The sequence below is a fragment of the Cherax quadricarinatus genome, chromosome 38, assembly GCF_038502225.1.
Source record: "Cherax quadricarinatus isolate ZL_2023a chromosome 38, ASM3850222v1, whole genome shotgun sequence".
NCBI classification, from domain to species: Eukaryota; Metazoa; Arthropoda; class Malacostraca; order Decapoda; family Parastacidae; genus Cherax; species Cherax quadricarinatus.
Window position 1 is genome coordinate 14,967,131 of NC_091329.1, and position 22,735 is coordinate 14,989,865.

General features: G+C 39.9%; 2 protein-coding genes across 5 annotated transcripts in view; one reads left to right on the plus strand and one right to left on the minus strand.

Moving 5' to 3' along the window:
* Positions 1-22,735, minus strand: part of LOC128692866 (retinol dehydrogenase 13) — a 483,761-nt gene that overhangs the window by 231,581 nt on the left and 229,445 nt on the right. The gene's annotated exons all lie outside the window — the stretch shown is intronic.
* LOC128693018 (arylsulfatase A) lies at positions 572-21,671 on the plus strand. The gene is made up of 11 exons (XM_070091947.1): positions 572-950; positions 1,551-1,634; positions 3,275-3,398; positions 8,567-8,766; positions 9,526-9,658; positions 13,383-13,531; positions 16,273-16,397; positions 17,648-17,778; positions 18,197-18,305; positions 19,527-19,662; positions 20,395-21,671. The coding sequence occupies exons 1-11, from the start codon at positions 694-696 to the stop codon at positions 20,615-20,617; spliced, it is 1,671 nt and encodes a 556-aa protein (XP_069948048.1). The 5' UTR covers positions 572-693; the 3' UTR covers positions 20,618-21,671.

The following is a 22,735-nucleotide window of genomic DNA, read 5'->3' on the forward strand; positions in this document are numbered from 1 at the left end:
TTCAGGGCTCTGTACACCGCGTACGTTGGGCCTATATTGGAGTATGCAGCACCAGTTTAGAATCCACACCTAGCTAAGCACGAAATTTGAGAAAGTGAAAAGGTCTGCAACAAGACTAGTCCCAGAGCTGAGGGGCATGTCTTACGAGGAGAGGTTAAGGGAAATCGACCTGACGACACTGGAGAATATGACAATATAATGAGAGGAATCGACAAGGTAGACAGCGACAGGATGTTCCAGAGATGGACACAGCAACAAGGGGTCACAGTTGGAAGTTGAAGACTCGGATGAATCACAGGGATTTTTGAAAGTATTTCTTCAGTCACAGAGTTGTCAGGAAGTGGAGTAGTCTGGGAAGTGATGTAGTGGAGGCAGGATCCATACATAGCTTTAAGAAGAGGTATGATAAAGCTCATGGCGAAGGAAGTGACCTAGTAGAAACCAGTGAAGAGGCAGGGCCAGGAGCTGTAAATCGACCCCTGCAACCACAACTAGGTGAGTACAACTCCTACTCTCGAGAGAATGACTGATAGCATCTTATCTAGTCAATAATACCAGCAGGTCCGGACCAACTGATGCAGCAGTAGCTGGACGGTGGGTGCGGCGGTGACACAGCGCCGTGGTAACCTTGTCCTACCGATTACAACTCTTACAAAACCTAAGAACATTTCGTCTTTTTCCAAGAACATTAAAATGAAACTTCTGTTTTTCCTCTGTTTCTTGGCGAATTTATTACTTGGTGACGTTGGAAGAGTACGAGCCAAGGAGCACGAACTGCATGAAGAAAATGCAAAGAATGTGCCAACTGAGCAAGTGAACTTCAAGGAAGGAGAGTGTTGGCTGGAGGAGACATGCAACATGATCAACGATACACTACCAAACATTATCATCCTTTTAGCTGACGACCTGGGTTATGGCGATCTCAGTTTTTCAGGTCATCCCACTTCCAGGCAAGTCCAGTGGGTGATTTAGTTTAGATACTTCATGATTGCTTTGGATAATGTATATAGCTCTAGTTTTGCCAGGCAAATAACAGCTAGTAGTAGAGCAACTTTTTCCCTTCAAAAAGTTTTTAGTTTGACTGGTATGGTGCAGTTTTCCAACCCAAGTTAATAGAGTAAATATGGAACTGTAGACGATGTGATGTGACAAGTTCAAGTAGACAATTCCGTTGCCTATAACACAGCTATCTTCTTCCACATTATTGAAATCCTGGATATACCGAAGGCTTCAACCATAAGCTAACGTAAATATTTACTTTCTGAAGCGATCCATTAGTATTAATTTCTTGTTAACATAAATTTAAGACTGAAGTTTTATCTGTAACAGCTAGTACACGAGTTATATAGAAGATGTATACCGGAATATACACAATTTACTTCAATGACTATTAAACAGATTAAAGTATTCTTGATAAGTGTTCAGGTGAAATGCAGCCTTAACAATCACTTCACACATTATTCCATGGTCGTTTATAAAATTAATCGAATGTGAAATAATATGTAGATGTGATTTAAGGTGGTGTTAAAATATTACATTCATGACTGCAGGACGCCTCAGTTGGACCAGCTAGCCAGAGAGAGCAGGTTCTTCACTCATTTCTATGTGACCAGCCCCGTCTGCAGCCCCTCCAGGTGAGCAGCTGGTACTCACAAATATAAACAAGCTACTTAAACGTACTCAATTGTCGTCTGGTAAAAACAATTTTTTTTAATTATTTTTATTTTATTTGTATTGGGGTATGAGGAAGGTAACATTTATGAAATGATTCAAGGGACAACACTTAGCTAGACTTGAGTCGTGGAGGTGGGCAGTACAGTGCCTGCACTCTGAAGGGGAGGGAATACTGCAGTTTGGAGAGGAATCTGAGCAATAATGTCGGCGCGCCTCTGGCAAGACAGTGGTGGTGAAAATGTTTCTTCTTTCTCGGGTCACCCTGCCTCGGTGTGAGACGGTCGGTGTGTTAAAAAAATAAAACATTAATTTTTATTTATGAAATATTTTTCTTTTTTTTTTTACCATTTTTCAGAAGCTCAGGTAATCACAAAACTAAGATCTTGTGCTCTTATAACTTAATTTCAATGACAGCAGTAGACGCCAAGCAAATAAAGCCATGATATTTGTATAAAGTTTTAGGTCTGTTTACTGATTCACATGTTTTAAATGATTTTCCTGATGTTGGAAGTCTCTTGATCCAAAGAACTGGAGTTTCCTTCAACTTCTCTATCAAACCTAATTACCTCCATTCCCCAGGAACTGTGACATGGGGTTAACGCTTCTCCGTGAATATACCAATAATAATAGTAATAATAATTAGTGCTTCACAATTAAGTGTTCTACCTTGAGGTAATTGCTTCAAGAAGAAACTTATGATTCAGTCAATTTTTTCTAAGACGTAAAATCGGTATTTGGACGTTACTTAAGGAAACGTTACTTGCCAGGGACGATATCAATCCAATACAGAGATAAGAAGTAGACGGAGTATATATATAGTGGGTCATAGGTCCGGTTCTACATGCGAGTGCAGGAACTATGTGATAGGTGTGTCTGGTTTGGGCGGGGGTGGGCTTGTGGGAGTTTCAGAGTATAATACTGGTGATGAGTAGTTTGACATTACCGGTGTTCTCAGATGCGTTCTCACAAATTTCTAGAAATCTCTCGTGCATATATAGTTGTTGCATCCCCTACACTGTACACACTGTGGTGAGACACTAATGCAAAATTTGGGTATCTTTATTGTGGAAGTGTTTCGCTAGCCAGTGGCTTTATCAGTCCAGTACAGAAAAGAACGGTGGAAGATGACTAGGAGATGTAATCGATCTCTCAGCCTGGAGGTGATGTTGTCAGTCCATCAACCTTGATCAAAGTACATCGTATGCAAACAGGTGAGGTGAAGCAGTTGGAGGCGGCGTCACCCGTGGACAAAATCTATTTGTGGAAGTTATGCCTATAGATTACACAAGCGCTTGCCTTATTTGAATTCACTAAATGTTTGACCAACTCGTTACTTCTCTAGATTAATCCATTACTTTAGTAAATACTTCTTTGTTTCTATACCTTGCTTAGCTAATAATGTTAGGGGGCCAGTCCTCGGACCCTTTATGTGCCTCTATAATCTGAAGACTACCCCCCCCCCCGTCTCAAGGATGGATACGAGCCCCTAGGATGTACAATAAAGGTATCAAACTAAAATTACAAACAGTCAAGTGATGAAATTACTATTAATGTAATGATTGTTTCCAGCCATTTTGAGTGAGAATCAGTTATTGTTCAGGGCATCGCTATTGACGGGGCGGGTGCAGGTGCGAAGCGGGGTGTACCCCGGAGTGTTCACCCCAGACAACACACTTGGTCTTCCTCGCAACGAGACTACCATTGCCACCCTCCTCAAGAAAAAGGTTAGTCAAGGGCTCTAGTCACACCCTTCATTTACTCTCAGTTTCAAACGCTGCAGGTTCTGCTATTGATTATATACATATAATACCACCAAATTCGGCTCCTGTAAATGTTTGCTTAAGTGTACAGTATTGTCAAGTGGTTTACTCCTCAATACACGAGTAGCGTTAAGAACATAAGAATAAAGGAATACTGCAGCAGGCTTACTGGCCCATGCTACGCTGGACATGATGATCATGCTAATGACAACATTTGAGAATTATTTTTATTACAAGATGCCTGGTCAACCAGAGACTTCAAATCATAGATACAAATGAAACACGAGATTATATAGAAGCTGGGGAGAGGTCCATGAGTTGTGACTGTTTAGCACTGTCTGTGGCAAAAAAGGTACGGATACCTACGAGTGAGGCTGTGTCGGTACCGGAAAGAGTCTTTATGAACAGCAAAAAATAATTATATTTAACGAGCTTTATTTGGGAAAAGATTCTGACGCATAGCACCCATAGAAGCTTTAATAACGATCACTACAAAATACATATTGATTCAACAGTGGAGGGAGTCCAGTGAGGGAAAACTTCCTGCCATTACCAACAACTGACTTTGCTAATCTTACAGAGGACTAGTAAGCATTCCAGATTGATCATGAAAACTGGAACTGACCTCAGAATGAACAGGATACATGATCTATGTCAAGCAAGACAACAGTGACATTTCCCTGCACCAGGGAAAATTACCTCATTCCAAACCACTATTCCTCACAGCACTCTTCCACAAATAATATATGTTTATGGTTCTGTTCATCAATCCATTGGTGCAGCTGGTAGCGCTGCTGTCATACAGTGAAGGTTCTCGTACAGAAATTGAGCATGCAATTGGTCTTCTACCCTTCAGACTAAACAGAGAGAATGTGGATTCATACAGGGATTTTAAACCAGTGACCACACTTTACATAAACTCAGAGAGATGTTGTTGGGTCTGCCCAAACGAGATACACCTGTATGAGGAAATGACATCTATATTAAAAGACAAGAACACCAATAAAACATCCTTCTTGAAAGACATATCAGCATGGTATGACACCTGGGAAAATAAGGTGGGTGGTAGGGACGAGGTTGTCTTGGACAGTGCTCCTGAGGGTGCTAGTACTGTCCGGGAGGACAGTGCTGAAAGTGCTAGTGTTGTCCTGGAGGAAAGTGCTCCAGAGGGCTCTAGTGATGTCTTAGAAGACAGTTCTCGTGAGGATACTAGTGTTGTCCTGGAGGACAGTGAAGACAACGTTATTCAGTCCACAGAGGTTCAAAATAGAAATACTGCTGGAGATGGATTAAAATCGGATGATGCCTCAGGGAATAGTGTTGCCACATTACCAGCAAAACCTGGTGGAAGCACTGATGTTCATACAGGGGTGAAAGATAGGGAGGAAACAGGAAAAATAAATGCACCAGCAGTGAACGCAACTACAATAAATTCTAGTAAACGAAATTACAATCTATGTAAATTCTATGCCTTGGGTATCTGCAGGCACGGTATACCAGGTAAAACAGGTGGGACATGCACCTTTGACCATCCCAAAAAATGCAGCACCCACATGACAAAAGGAGAGTGCAACTTCCCCTCCTGTAACTTATTTCACCCAGAAATGTGTCCCTCATCAATCCATGAAAGAAAATGCTACAACGCATACTGCCAGGCACATCATCTAAAGGGGACTAAGAAGACACAGACCAGCCAGACTATGGGAAACAAAAGAGGGGACGCACAACCTCTTCAGGGACAGAGGTTTTTTAGGGCCAGGAGGGAAAAGAGACTGGCAAGAAATGACAATAATCCTACACCAACTGAAAACACTTCTGGAGCAGAGGCACGGACATTGGCCTCTACTCCAGAACAACATATATTAGAGCCAGCAAATAAAACCCCCCTCAGTTCCACCAATACAACGACATTTATCTTTGCAAACATACGGGGTCTAAAGCCGTCAAAAAAAAAAAAAAAAAAAAAGTTTTTATACATCAGGGACTGTTCACGGAGTCAAATGCAATGTTTGCAGACTTCACAGAGACCAGCATAAAGGATCATTATGACAACGAAATATGGATCCCAGGTTATAACCTATTCCGATGCGACAGAGTAAACAGGCAACAAGGGAGAGGGATTGGCCTGTATGTCAGAGTCGCTCATTTGCACAGAACTACTAAACACCTCAAATGATGTAGTTGAAGTTTTGGCGGTAAAGATTGAAAACCAAAACCTTGTCATTGTGGCAGTATACAAGCCTCCAGATGCAACTTCCCAGCAATTCCAAGAACAGTTTGAGAAAATTGACCACTGTCTGGAAAATTTCCCAACTCCTGCCCCAGCCATCTTACTACTAGGAGATTTCAACTTGAGATACCTAAAATGGAGGAACATAGTAAACAATGTTTTAGCAGAGATCACCCCGGGAGGCAGCTCAGATGAAAACACACACACACACACACACACACACACACACACACACACACACACACACACACACACACACACACGAACTATTAAATCTCTGCACCAAGTTCACCTTAAACCAGCAAATAGTAGACTACAAGACTAGAAAATACTCATCTTCACAATGACGATCTGATACATAATATAACTGTATCAAATACAATACACTCGGATCACAACATAATAGAGGTACAAACATGTATGCACAGGGCTCCTGAACAGCAAAATGTGAGCAGTCATGAAGGTCTCTTCACAAAATTCAATTTCAATAACAAAAACATACAATAGGATTAAGTACACCATGCCCTAAATAAAACAAGCTGGGAAGATATCCTAAACAACACGGATCCCAACAAAAAATTAATTATGTGGTTCTTGAGATCTGCTCATGACACATTCCATTAAGAAAAAGAAAGAGAAGATGTAAACTAGAAAGAAACGTTCCCTATACAGACGAAATCGAAGAATCACGGAGTAGCTGAGTGGGGCCAATATATCTGAAATACGAAAGGAGGCACTAGTCAATGAAACTGCAAATATCGAACTTAAGCTGAATGAATCTTACATCAGGCAAGAATCACAGGAAGAACTAAATGAAAATTGAAATTGAAAAAAAAATACTTCTTATCTTGTGCCAAATCTAAGGGAAAAACAACATCCAGTATTGGGCCCCTGCTTAGACGGGATGGGACATGCACAGATGACAGCCAAGAAATGAGTGAGATACTAAAGTCCCAATATGACTCAGTGTTCAGCGAGCCACTGCCCAGACTAAGGGTCGACAATCCAAGTGAATTCTTTATGAACGATACCCAAAACCTGGTCATCTCAAAAATTTCGGATATTATTCTAACTCCACTAGACTTTGAAAAGGCAATAAATGACATGCCTATGCACTCTGCCCCAGGCATAGACTCATGGAACTTTGTGTTCATCAAGAATTGCAAGAAGATCCTATCGCGTGCCTGCAGCATTTTATGGAGAGGGAGCATGGACACAGGGTCATCCCACACACACTAAAAATAACAGACATAGCGCCACTCTACAAAGGTGGCAGTAAAGCAATTGCAAAGAACTACAGACCGATAATACTAACATCCCATATCATAAAAATCTTTGAGAGGGTTCTAAGAAGCAAGATCGCCAATCACCTAGATACCCATCCATTACACAACCCAGAGCAACACGGGTTTTGAGCAGGTCGCTCCTGCCTGTCCCAGCTACTGGACCACTATGACAAGGTCCTGGATGCTGTAGAGGATAAACAAAATACAGATGTCGTATTCACAGACTTCGCAAAAGCTTTCGACAAGTGTGACCATGGTATAATAGCACACAAAATGCGTGATAAAGGGATAACGGGAAAAGTTGGTAGATGGATTTATAACTTGCTGACAAACAGAAGACAAAGAGTAATAGTAAACAGAGTAGTCCCAGGAAGCCACGGTAAAAAGCTCTGTTCCACAAGGCACAGTACTCGTTCCCATTCTATTCCTCATCCTCATTTCTGACATAGACAGATGTAAGCCACAGCTTCGTGTCTTCCTTTGCGGATGACACCATGACAGTGACCTCCAGTGAAGACACCGCGAGACTCCATGCGGACATCAAAATCTTCGAATGGGCCACTCAAAACAATATGAAGTTCAACGAGGAGAAATTTCAACTACTCAAATATGGGAAACTTGAAGAAATTAAAAATGTTTCTGGGTATACAGCAAATTCTAACCATACAATAGAGCGGAAAAGTAATGTGAAGGACCTGGGAGTGATAATATCAGAGGATCTCGCCTTCAAATACCACAACAATGAATCTGCCTCATTCGCTAGGAAAATGATAGGATGGATAATGAGAACCTTCAAAACTAGGGACGCCAAGCCCATGATGATTCTCTTCAAATCGCTTGTGCTCTCTAGGCCGGAATACTGCTGTACACTAACGGCCCCCTTCAAGGCTGGCGACATTGCAGACCTGGAGAGTGTACAAAGAACTTTCACGGCACACGTAAGTACGATAAGGCACCTAAACTACTGGGAACGGTTGAAGGTCCTTGATCTGTATTCCCTCGAACGCAGGCAAGACAGATGCATGATCATATACACTTGGAAAGTCCTGGAGGGATTGGCACCAAACCTGCACACGAAAATCACTCCCTATGAAAGCAAAAGACTCGGCAGGAGATGCAACATTCCTCTGATGAAAACCAGGGGCGCCACGAGTATATTGAAAGACAACAAAATAAGTGTCCGTGGTCCACGACTGTTTAATTGCCTCCCAGCATACATAAGAGGGATTACCAATAGATCCCTGGCTGTCTTCAAGAAGTCACTGGACAGGCACCTAAAGTCGGTACATGACCAGCCGGGCTGTGGCTCGTACGTTAGCTTGCGTGCGGCCAGCAGTAACAGCCTGGTTGATCAGACCCTAGCCCACCATGAGGCCTGGTCTCAGACCGGGCCGCGGGGGCGTTGACTCCCGAAACCTTCTCCAGGTAAACTCCAGGTAATACAGGCCTAGGAAATTGGCCACAGATGGCTAATATGAGTACATCTTGGTGTTTGTGTGTACACACATATTATGTGTATATGTTCAGCAAAAGTTAGTTCTGCTGATTTTTAAAAAACAAAAATAAAAGATCTTCGACGGTTTATATGCACATTTCTTGAATATTTGTGTGGCCAGGGTTACCGGACTCAGATAGTGGGCAAGTGGCACTTGGGTGTGGGCGCCGCCAGAGAGTATCTACCTATTCACTTCGGGTTCGACCAGTACCTAGGGCTGCCTTATTCCCAAGACATGTGTCCCTGCCGTCAGTGTTTTCCACAGGGCCAGCCCTGCTACGACCTCTGCTGGCCCTCGAATGTTTCCTGCCCGCTCTTCAGGTGAGTCCATGCTCAAGTCAGTGACAAGTACGAATTGTAGTTAATCATCATTCCAATGTAACCTCACAATCATTTTATAAACATGTGATTGTTGCAAAATTAACGGTCCTGTGATGGGATCAGTAGTGTTCTTGTTGACGACACTGGTCGCTCTGCGTGGATACTCGTTTTTTAGTACTTGAACTGTGGCATTATCTCCAGGAGCGATTGTGTCGTCGCTGATGATTAATCTGTTCCTCAATGTTTCGCTTTAATTTTGGCGATATGTGCATTGATTGTGCAGAGAGGTACAGTTACCTGCCCTGCAAACAGTTGTCTGTTTTCACATTTCTGACAAGACAGCTATTGAATGAATAATGGTGAATGTGTTTAATTTTTATAAATCAACCTACCCCGGATGTAGATACCCGGTGTGTAAAATAAAAGGTTCCTACATTACAACCTTACAGCGTATGTGAAGCTAGACGGCGTGTCTAAAGCAAACATGAAGGTTGAGTAGCCGAAAACACTAAGACAGTACCAACACAACGTGTCACCGACATGAGTAAGACTCATGTCAGGAAACACCTGTCCTGTTTCAAAAAAACAGAAAGAGGCTGGCCACCACGGTAGCAACAGCTGCTTTACCCGTGCTGGACTCGCTAGTCTAAGTGGATAGGTGCATATTTTTGGATGCTACTGTACAGGTGAATTGTGGTCTTAATGACCCACGTGCAGTCTATAGGCCTCAAACCTATATTTACCTTCTTCACTTTTCAGTAATTCGAGAATCTTAGAGCAGCCAGCATACCTTCCTACCCTGACACAGCGTCTGGTGGCCCAAGCAAAAGCTTTCATCTCTGATGCCGCCGCCTCACAACAACCATTCTTCCTCTACTTCCCTTTCCATCATGTAAGCTGTAATTACAGATAAGATACCAGCTTATGTTAGAGCAACACCACGTGATTGTAACTAAGATAGCTGCTTAATCAGAGCACCACTATTGATAAGAGGGTGAACAAGTCTAAGAAAGCGGGGCTGTGGTGCACCTGGGCGATGTGATCTCCGTCATGCAGGCATAAATCATACACCTACAATAGCCATATGCATACTGATTGTTGGAGCTCTGGAAAAATTTGTTGTGAATTATATTTTCTATTAATTACTAAATAACGTTAATTAACACATTTCAATACTAGAATCCACATTAACCTACCTAAGTTTGTATACAGGTTGTTTACCCTTCGTACCATTCAGTTCCTCAGGATATATTTCCTTAAGGCACCTGCCGTCCATGTTCACCTATTAGTAAAATGGGTACTTAGGTGTTAGTCGATTGGTGTAGGTTTCATCATGGGGACAAAATTGACCTAATTTGCTTGAAATGCTCTGCATAACAAGTGGCTTTCTTTATAGTAGTTTGTCATTGATATCAGCTAGGCCTGTACACCTTGTACATGCACTTGTGGATGCAGTTTACGCATATAGTAACTAGGACTGGCATTAAGGAGACGTTTCGCTCACTAGTGGCTGTTTTTTATTCTGTATATTAGACAGATAGAGCCATTGGTAGGCAAAACGTCTCCTACCCAACGAGAACATAGCCATCACTCAGCTCCGTCTTCCAGTCCGTAACACCACTTAACATGACATCATATATACACACTGTTTTCTATTCTCTATATTAGATAATAATAATATAATAATAATATCTTTATTTACTACAAGTACATGTACAAGGTAATGCAGTTTCGGGGCCCCCTTAGTCTATCCTCATGGGAAGGGTTTCGTACATGGGATCAATTTTGTCATCCCCCTTTGTACTTTTTCCAGAAATTTATATCCATTCTGAAAAGGGCCAAAATGTCAGCTAATCTAAATGAGGCCTAACCAAGGTTTAAGGGTTGAAGAACAACCTGAGTCTATTTTATTTTATATGACCAAGGATTCTAATCTTTATTCGAACATTATCACTGTTGTCTTGCGTTACTCCCCGAACCCCTAAATTTTTTTCCCAATCCGTAATAAAAATCTACATTATTTGTTTATATGTGGCATGGTTTTGTCTTCCCCAACATTTAAACTTTGCATTTGTCTATATAAACTGCATCTGACTTCCGACCACCATCAGTTTTTTCAAATCTTTGGGTGCTAATGTCCTCCCCAGAATAATTCACGGCCTATTTTATGTCATCGCAAACTTGCGATGTCGCTTTTTATGCCCTCATCTATGTCGTTTATAGTTGTGAACAGCGGGGGGCCCAAACACTGCCCCCTTGGAACACCCTCGTGCCCTTTCCCCCCCCATTTCCCCCCATTTTCAAACTCTCTGTCCCTTTTGTCAAACCTCTATCAGGAAAAAATTTCTCCTCCTATTCCATGTGTTTTAAAATTTTTTAATAGTCTCTGATGGGGGCCCCTAAACCTTAAGATCCATATCAAATATCATTTATTACCGATCCTCCTCAAATCCCTTGGTAAAAAGTTAATAAATTTAGGCAGGAACCCCCTTTGTAAAACCATGCTGAGATTCGTTATTAATTTATGTTTTTCAAGGGGGCACGAACTTTAAATTTTGATTCCTAAATTTTCCCCCACTAGGGAGTTCTTTTTGGTCTATAGTTCGAACTAAGGACCTGTCACCTGTTTGAAAATGGGTATCATTTTTCCATTTCCACTTTCTGGCACCATGCCGTTTGTAGTATTTTATTATTTTTAAATAAAAAAGAAGCCTTAAACCAAAAGGACTATACAGCGCTGCAGTTTAGTGATATGTTGAAAAGATTAGCCAAAGGTTCTAGCTCCTTTTTCTTTCCCTTTTAGACCCTTGCATACAGTTATCAGGGCCGGGGTTTTGTTGGTTTAATTTATCTATTTGCCTAAGGACCATGTCATTACCCTAATAGTGCACGTTTATTATCGTCTGTTCTCATAATTTACCCATTCTGGAATATGTGGTATCCCCCTTGAAAAAACTGAGGGGAAGTATGTTTAAAATTCTCACATTTCCTTATCACTGTCAGTAGCTGCCCCGAGGAATTTTAGGGGGCCCTATCTTGCCCCCATTTTTACTTTTATCCTGAAAGAATCCTTTGGTTGTTTTTGATTCTCTTCCTTTAACCTCATAATCTCTTTTGCTTTTCTAATTCCCTTTTTATTTCTCTTTAACTAAAAATTATCATTTCTCAATTCCCCCTCTCCTCTTTTGATTTGCCTATATGCCTCTTTTTGAAATAGATTTTTTTAATCTTGTTCATCCATTTAGGATCATTTTTTTTTATCTGTTTTCCCCCTATTTGGGAAAAAATTTGCACAGCTAGAACTTCCCGGAAAGCATCTATCGAAATCCCCCTCCTGCCCATAGTCAGGTCATTCCAAAATTAACCTAAGTAATTTTCAGTCCTTGAAATAAAAGGCAAAGTCGGGGAGGGAAATTGATTATTGGGGAATTACAGTAATTAAAACTAGTGATTTGTGATCACTTTCCCCAAGCTCATCATTAACCTCAAGATTATTAATTAGTGTTTCCCTACGGGCAAAAACCAAGTCGGAGGTTTTTTCCCCTATTTGGGCTCTGTCCAAACTTTTAAAACAATCTGGTCTTTATCGAAAGTCACCTGATTAAATTTCCTGTCAAATTGCCCCAGTCAATCTGTCTATAGTTGAAATCTCCCATTGCCCTTTTTCTGTAGATGTTTTTTGAATTTCCCCATAAAGTTTTCCTCCTATAAAAGTTTTGGGGGCCCCTTAAACCCCCAAAAATTAGTTTTCTCCCTCAAAAGCTGAAACCCAAACAATTCAGTGGCTGACGTTTCCCCTAATTTAATATCTTGTCTAACAAAAAATTTAAATTGTCTCTGAAAACATCCTTTCCCCACCCCCTTTTCCCCTGTTGACCCTGTCAGTGGGGAAAAATTTTATGTTTTTGTGACACAGAGGCTCCTCTATCTTTCAGTTGCAGGTCTCTTTATAGAAAAATTCTATTTTCCCTACTTCAATTTCATATCTATCTTATTTTTTAACCCTGCTATTAGTATATAAACCTTAAAATAGTCCCCTTTCTGCCTCTGCTGTCCCTTTGTTTCTGCCATCTATTGTCTTTTTTATAACCATGTGAAACCTTTTATCATTTTCTGTTTCCCAACCCCAATGTTTCAACCCCTTTTTAAAAACCCCCCTCTATCTTCCATCAGTTTAAAAACATAGGCATTTTAAATGGCCTTCTCAATCAGTCTCAATGCTAACCCCCCCCCAGAGTCCCCCTCCCTTCATACATATCATGTTTGCCTAAAAATTTTCCCGTTGTCAATGAAAGGGATTCAAGTTCCTTGCAGTATCTTCTAAAACAATTTTAAAAATTCCTAACCCATTCATTTCCACTCCTTCTACAAAATCCATATGATTGGGTCCTCCCCTTTGCTTAATAAATCTATATGACCTGTACTTATCCCGGCTCTTCTCTCCCCCCCTTTATCATTTCCCCCCAGCACTGGACAGATTGGGCGTTCCCCCTTTCCTGACGTGTTTACACCTGTTGACAATGTCCCCAACCCAAACTCAGGAAGCACCCCTGTCTCTCATCTTCTTATTCTAACAAAAAACACGGGCAAATTTTCTTAGGAGTCCCAACCACAAGGGTCCACCCCCTTGGGCGTGTCCCCCTTCACTGGCCACTGGGGACATTCATCCGAAGAACGAAGCGATTTCCACCCCGATCTTTGCTCTTAACTTTCCTTACTCGTGCCTCATCAATTCTACTCTTCTTTGGTTCACCTCAGACAACGGGTATGTATAATCAGCGTGTAAACATGTGCCTGTATGTCTAATATATACCCTTAGGCTTTAGTGTGCCGGCTTCAGTTTTAACACCAATGAATTCGCAGGTTAAGATATGCTCTAATACTTCGGTTCATTTCAAAGGCAAGTTCTATATAAAGTACTAACCACCCTCTTAGGATGTGACAAGATTTAAAACATCCTCTTACCTATTTACTTGTAAGCGATCATATACAAGAGTTGTATTCAAGCCATGCTTAACCTGCCCACCAACTACAGTACTAAGTTCCGCTCCTTCAGTTGTATGCTAAAGTCACCATCACTTAGCTGCGAGCCACGTATAACTGAGTATATACGTGTATGCTCTAATTCTACACACCTACACTTCCTATTGTATGTCAGTGCTTTTATTAACAATTCTTGGAAAACTGTCAGACAGTAGTAGTCATATTAATAAATAATAAAATTATACATTTAAATTACCATGTCTCCTGACAAAAAAACTGCAGTACTACAATTATTACTTATAAGGCGTTAAGACTCACACTCATTATTGTAGTTGATTTACGTACTGAATCAAAATAGTTTTAAACCCATCCCAACAAACTTTTTTCAACCTTTGGTTTCTACTACCCTGTTACTTCCTAGTGATTGTTATAATCCTTTATCAAGTTCATTAATTGGAACTTAATACCGAATTAAAAACTATTTTGATTTAGCACATAAATGAACTGCGTTAAAATTAACATGATATTCTTAGTAACAACAATAATGCAAGTTTTCATGTCATCATTATTTTAGTAAATAATCTTCTACAAAATTAGTGAGACAGTGAATAATTGACTATTTTTCTTGTAAAAAATTAGACAAGGTACATCATACGCCTACGTTGATTTATATAACATTAAATAATGTTTGAGCAACAAGTGTACTTACTTACGCTCATTCTCCCACCACAGGCGATACACCATGAAATTCGAACGATTATATTTTTCCTCAGCCATCTCAATGCTAGACATCGCGGCCATTTTTTGTGGTTTAAATGTTTTTATTGGTTTATGTAACTCAAGAGTGAAGGAACACTACAGTAGGACTACTGGCCTATGTTAGGCAGCTCCAGCTCGCCCTACTACATATACTTGTATACAGATCCAACCTATTTTTAAAGTTTCCCAAGGTTCTTGCCCCAGTTACACTACTTAAGACTTTTATTTCCCCACTCATCTACAGCGCTATTAGCTTCTTTTTTATAATAATAATAATAATAATAATAATAATAATAAAAATAATGCCTAATCAGTTCTCCCCTATATCCCTTTTAAATTTAAATCTGTTCAGCATGAATCCATTGCTGTGTGTCATGTTTTGGTTTGATAATTTCTGTACGTTATTTACATTCTTCCATTTATTCATATTTTCCATTTGTATATTTCAATCATATCGTCCCTAAATAGACGTCCTTCCAGAGAGGAAATTCAGTGCATTCAGCCTATCTTCATAAGAAAGGTTTCCGATACATGTGATCAGTTCGTCATGTTTCTTTGTATATTTTGCCTTGTCTAAATGAGGCATTACTAAGACTATATAGAAAAATCAGAAGCATTACCTTAGGACTTTCATTATTTATACTTCATGATGTGAAGTCAAGAATCCTACTGGCTTTATTGCGAACACTTATGCACTGTTGTCTTGGCATTAAATTTCTGCTAACTATAACTTATACTTGTTTGCATTAAACCACATCTGCCACTTCCAGGTCATCCTGTAGCTTTCTAGTTTCATCATCAGAAAATATCTGACGATATATTTTAATGTCATGGACAAACTTATATCACCATTCCCCAGGTCGTTTATGTGTATTGTGAATTGTATTGTGAATAATAAGGGTCCCAACATTGACCCTTGTGGCACATACACCGTTTCCTGTGGGTTAGCCGTAACTCAACCCAGGAGATACTTTCTTCTATACCAAGTGCCGCTATTTTCTTCATCAGTCTCCTGCGTGCAACTCTATCAAAGGCCTTACTTAAAGCAAATGGCAGTTGAAAGAAATTGAAGCGTTCTGAAATTGACATACAGCATAGTACCACCGCCTAAAAATTGCGTTGTATAACGGGGAGAGGTTATTACCCAAGTTCCCATCACATAGGAAGCACACCTTGTGCTGACTAACATGACATGGACACCCCAGACACCGTCATATTTTCGAATATTTCTTTACAATACCTGCAAGCTCGACGTGAATCTTGACCAATGAGTTTAGACCTGTAGGCAAGCAGTCGGCTTATAACCGAAAGGCCCTGGGTTTGATTACCAGGCAGAGCCAGACGTATGATAATGTCTCCTTACACACGTTCATTTAGCAATAAATAGGTACAGTGTTTAGTATGCTGTTGTTGGTCGCACCCTAGGCAAGAGAGAGAGATTTTATTCTGATTATTAACCCAGAGGGTTAGTAATCTAGGACTACCCAGTAAAGTCACTATGGCTTATTTTCACTGACATCCTATGATCCTCTTTCGGCAAATGCGACCCACAACAGTCGGCTAACACCCAGGTATCTACTTAATACTAGGTGAACAGAAGGACAGGTGTAAGGAATCATGCCCGTTTCCACCTGTATCGAACCGAGGTCCTTCAGATGAGTGCTGAAGACGCTACCACTTCAGCCACGAACCACGCCAAACAATACTTGACTTCATTATATTAGCCTTTGTAAAGAAGCCGATAACAATTTCCTTCACTAACAGACCGAGCCTGACGCGACATGAGCGAGGAGGGTGCGCTGGGCTGCTGCGTTGTGGGAAGGGCACCACCTGGGAGGGAGGTGTCAGGGTTCCTGCCTTCGTTCATTGGCCTCCCTACATCACACCGGGTCTGTTGGTATACGCATTTTGTATTTTCACCTTACAGAAATTGATTTTCTGAAAATATTTTCTTGCATCAGCATTTTGCCTCAACTGGGGGACAGCTAAGATGTTAGAATATTTTTTTTTTTCACCCTAAAATTTCTAGTTAGTATTTTAGTTGCGTTTCATAGTGGTGTTAAGTGGTAATCTCTGTAACTACTAAATCTACTGCCATCTTATGCAATCATTATCCCTCTGTAACGGTGCTACATTACCTTAAGGTTATGCCATTTAATTAATAAATCTTCTGTATTGAGCCAAACCCTTCCCGCCGATAATTTGTGAGCTCGCCGAGTCAGTATCTTCATCTAGCAGTTCATATTCGGTCTTTCAACACTTTGCAAACTATGGATGTCACACTTTTACACGAGCATGATCCAACAGTAACTTAACAGATCAAGTAAAAATGTTTCTACACACTTTATGCTTTACATCAATTACTCACCGACAATGAGTTAAGTGTATCGCTGCTACTGATAAACACTTATTACAAAATGCCTTTAATCACTGAACACTACGTATGTTTTGACCTCAGTGTAGTGAGGAAAGCCATAAGTTATAATAAAGTCCAAAATTAACTTAAGTTTTCTCCTTTGAAATTGAAGTCTTTTATTTCCAGAAAGTGCAGTACACAATTGTTGTAAAATGAGGAAACATATTTTACAAACTTACTGGAAAGCCCCTGGTTAATCAAAGTAAACTGGAAGCATTTTAATTTATAAATGTGGTCGTATATATTTATGAACTGTTTGTACACTGAAATATTTGTGTTGCCACAGAAGCGGAACATGTGAAGAATATGTAATGTGGTCGAGTTACTCAATAGCTTGTTACAAGTCTCTTTCTTCTTAAGAAAACCAGGTTATATTTCCCATGTAACGTAAGAAATTCTCTCCCTAAGATAAATGGATCGAGGGTCCCATTTACAAACAAGGTGACATTAAGCAATAAATAAATATCTAGTGTAAAAATAATTAATAATAATTACGAATGTTATTGATAAAAAATCAGGACAACAAAAAAAGTGTTATTTATAGAAATACATGAGTTTTCATTCTCATGTAGTGAACTTTTTCTAGTGAAAGTTCAATACAACTGAACAAAACGTCGCGTACCTCTTTAAAGGTTCTTCCGTTTTCTAGTTTTTTTTTATTACTATTGTTGACTGTTGCCACAATTTCACATTATTATTAATTAGTATCTTCAACGGCACCAGGTAAAACGTCGGGTCTGGCATCAACACTGGATATACTCCCCACCCTAGCGTCTCTGGTTCACCTAGACACCTCTAACTTAACTTTGGACGGCGTCGACCTCTCGCCCCTCCTCAGGGATCCTCTCGCTAAGGTGGTTGCCTCTTTGAGAATAATTTTTATTTACTTGAAGCGCTAAACCCATGTAATTCATTCAGTGTAGGTGGAGGCTCGCTCTCCTCCCAACCCCTCAGTCTGCTAAAAGCAAGACAAACACGATACTAAATTGTACTGAGCGATTTCTATTTGTAAAATGCTGACACTGGTAACAGTTACCGTATATGCCCATGGTAAAAAAAAAAAACCACTAGCTGTTTATGGAAATAGGATAAAAAAAAAGATCTACAACTTGCAGTGAAGAAATATTCAACACAAATTACTAGATGTTATTGTATCAGTGTCAATTATTATTATTATTATTATTATATTATTATTAATTAACAGTATTGTGATCATTTTTTAACCTTTCTCATGACTTTCTCTCACATTACTACTACTACTACTGTCACCAGAGTCCCCGTAAGATGTACGCTATATACCCGCAGTCACCCCAGCAGTCCCTGGGACCCTTTGCAGTCACCAATGGTACATATAAGGCTCATTTCTACACCATAGGGTCAGGTAAGCTTCCTTATGAGTGTATGGTTTTAATTAGATGTGGCTGTTTGAAGTGCCTACGTAAGGTGCTCCGTATGATGGTGGCTAAAGTTCTCGCTTCACGTGGCGAGGGTCCGGGATAGATTCCCGGCGAGGATAGAAACATTGGGCGTGTTTCTTTACACCTGTTGTCTATGTTCCCCATCAGTAAAATCAGTGCTTGGGTGTTAGTCGGCTGGTGTGGGTCGCATCCTGGGAGAAAATTTACCTAATTTGCCCGAAATGCGGCTTTGTATATAGTAGTATGTCACTGATGTCAGCTAGGCCTGTATACCGTGTACATGTATTTGTAGAAATATAGATATTATTATTATTATTATTATTATTTTATTACGTAAGAACACTTAATGTGTACTTTAGTCTTGCCATTGTCATTACTGTGACAAATACTGCACCATCCTGTGTGATGGTGCCCAAGTGATACCACAGACATCCTGAAAGGATTTACAGCTAAACTCTCACCATTCTGTGTGATGGTGCCCAGGTGAAAGTAACTCCAGACCTGCTTGAGGATTACAGCTGAACTCGCAGCTAATGTATCAAAACTACTGTATGAAAATTCATTCTGTGTAATGAATTTGTTAGGCAAAAAACGTAGTTAACTCTTGCTTAAACTTTGTAAAATGTTATAAAAATCAGGGTATCCCACGATGTGCTATATCCAGTTTTGCCAATAAAATAAATGTGTGCGGGCACTGCAAATATTTATCATTTCACTTATTGGCATTCATGACATGCGCTAGTTTTCACTATAGAGAAAATTATATCGTTATGGCTGGAAATATTCAACAGTTTAATGGCGAATCTTCCGTTTTTCACCATCATTATTATTATTGCTAAAAATAATGCTATTAATACAACCATTACTATCATTATCACCATTATCATTGTTAATATGCTAGGTTTAAAGCTCATCGATTGGGTTCGCGTCATTAAAGACTGTGTACAGTTCATCTGTACACAAACATCAAGAATACTTTAAATTTTACAATAGGCTTTTAAGTAAATTCTTGGTTATTTTTGCACACATACACACCTGTGTGTGCTTATATATAATCTAGGTGTATATACTCTGAAATATACAAACTTATGTATATACCACTTGGTGTATTTGTACGGATACGCACCTCTCTGAATATATACTCTGTGTGATGATTTAATATAACTTAAGCATATGTTTCTCAGATCTGTCGGACCCTGACAACTACGACCCTTTGTGCCCTGCCAGCCACCCCCTCACCCATCACGACCCCCCACTCCTCTACAACCTCTACAACGACCCCGGCGAACGATACAACTTGGCCAATGATTCCCTCTACCTGTGAGTATCATTGTCACTGAGGCTACACCATGTTAATATTTAACTGATTCTTTGTTTCTATCTCTAGCATACACTTTTTTTAAGCGATGGAGTATGCGTGTGTGTATGTCTGCATGGAATACTGCCTGTTTGTAAAGAATATAAAAGACAATAACGTGGCTGAGGCAATTCATTACTATTCCACAAATTGGAAATGAAAACTGGACATTTCGGTTTGTCCTGACCCATTAGTTACAGCTGCAGGAACAGAGCTAGGCTCGTGCTATCAATATTTAGACTATACTATTTGTTCCCCTCAAGGAAGGTTCCTTGATGTTGGTGAGGGGCTCTTGATTAAGGGAATTGGATCTGTGCTCCAGTTCCCCGAATTAAGCCTGAATGCCTTCCACATCCCCCCCCAGGCGCTGTATAATCCTCCGGGTTTAGCGCTTCCCCCTTGATTATAATAATAATAATATACTATTTGTTACTGTTACAGGAACAGCTAGGCTCGTGTTTTCAAGTCTTTGAGGGTTTTCCTCCATCATTTCTTGCAGTTTCAGGAACAGAGTTAGGCTTTTTTCTGGGTCTTGGAAGTTTATTGTTAAAAATGTATTCCAAAACTGACAGGGCAGACGAACCGAAACTTATGCTTTCACTTTATCAGTGTTTTGTTTAAATTATTTTAGCCGCAACATTGCCACTCACTTTTTTTTAATTACGTGTATTTGTAATATTTCTAATCATCAATAGACCGGTTATGGATATGTTGAGAGAGTGGAGAGAGGAACACATGAAGACCATGACGTGGATGGAGCCCAGGACCACAACCACAGACCCTTTAGCTCAGCCCTGCTGCAACCAACCCTCCTGTCAGCCCTTCCCCGAGTGCTGTGACTGCCCTGTAATTACACATCCCAACCACATCAACAGCTACCACCTTCATGATAAACAGCCATTTTGGAAGAGACCGTAGTTTCCGCAACCCAACATCGCAACCATGAATTAAGTATTCAGAAGAAGCCTTTATTTGGTCAATGTTTATCTGTATGTTGAGATTTATAAGCCCTCCATGTCAGTATTTTGTTCCACCCTATCTAAATGTCCGAACCACCTCAAACACTCCTCTTCAGCCCAATGGATAATACTTTTAGTAAACCCGCACCTCCTAATCTCCAAGCTAAGGAATCTCTGCAGTCTTTACTTAAAGCACAAACATAATTGATGTATGGTATAGTCGAGAAGGCAAAGAACGTTTTGACCTCTTAATATATCATTTTACCTACACGAGACTATTAAGTATTTGATAAAGCCTCATGTAAACGAAACATTGTCTCCTGCTTGTATGTATCATTTAACTATTTTAGAGCATAACGTTGTCCAAATCGAGGCTTGTTCTCCATGCTTGCGTCTTTGTCCAGCTACCACCTCTACGATATCTGAAGATCTGTTTCCAAAAATCATGTAGTAGGTTTTGACAATATCAAGGGTGAATTTGTTGGTAGTCATCCACATACATATTTTATGAGTTCATCATTAACAGTGTCGCTGAGAGTAGTCGGATTTAAGTGGGAGATGACAAAAGCCTTGTCATCTGCGAACAGAACAAGTTTAAGGAGATGAGATGCGTTGGAGAGATCAAGATCAAAAACTCTGTCTTGAGACACTCCTACGTCGACAAATTGAGTTGACGAGGTTACGCTTTAAGTGGAGACGTACTGGTGTTTATTGCTATGACAATGCTCTAGTTTAAGGTGCACATGTCACTCTCCTGGCTATACTACAATATAGCCCACCCTCCAACTTCAATATTAGTGGTCATACCTATGCAAAAATAATAAAAAAAAAAAACTTAAGGGAAATGCTACGATATATCCAGCGCTGCCAAACACAAGCCATCCGTTTATGTCAATTCGTTAGTGCCGATCAAACATAGGTAAATGTAGGTCAATTTACATTAACCTAGCCTAACATATATTATGTAAACTTTTTGTAAACACTTAGATGGGAAAGAATACAAGCAAACTGTTGATGCTATTTTTCTGTCCTACTTACTGTATTTTTAACTTGCGGAGATACAAAATAGCATTAATGTTGTGAAACTGAACAATAATAAATAAATAATATATATATATATATATATATATATATATATATATATATATATATATATATATATATATATATATATATATATATATATATATATAATAATAATAATAATAATAAGAAAAGTTGTTTTCCTGTGCCTCAATTATTATCCAACTTGCCGAGAAATCGCAGTGACAAGATGGATTCCATGTATTACAAACCTTTCCTCAGAAGATAGACCGAAAGCACTAACTTTGCACTGTCTGGAAAGGAGTACAAATAAACGGTACATGATTGAAGTGTATAAAGGTTAAACAGGAATAAAGGGGATATAAATAACTTGCTGAAAATTTCTCACCAAGATAGGACTCTCAACAATGGATTCAAGTTGGACAAATTTAGATTTAGAAAGGACGTAAGGAAACACTGGCTTAGTAATAGCGTTGCAGATTATTGGCACAAACCCCCTGGTAGCGTCAGAACTTCGGGTACCTTAAATATAGGCGGAAAGAGGTTTCAAATCCATGACAAGCCAGTTTTGTCCTGGCCAGTGTTTTCACCATTTTGCCATGCCGGCCTGATACAGTACAATGGATAGCCTGCTATCCAATGTACCGTACCAGCTATCCACTATACAGTGGGATAACCTACTAGTTTTAGGACTGATTTGCCATAGTTCGACCCTCCGTTCATCGAGTTGGTTCATCCAGCTTGTTGTTCATCCATCTTTTAGAAAAGTTAAAAAAAAGAAAAAAGAAAAGAAAATAAGATGCTGAAAAATTACATGTTGGAATACCCCTTGATGCCAGTGAGCTCTTGATCCAAGGAACTGAACTTATTCTCCCCTTCCTTGGATCGAATCTGAATGCCTCCCATTCTCCAGGCGCTGTATGACTCCTACGGGGTCAGAGCTTCACCTAATTTGCCATTTTTATTGAAGAAATTGGGATATTAGCTTCCATGTAGTAACTTGTAAATGCCTCTTATGATTCGCTTCAGATCT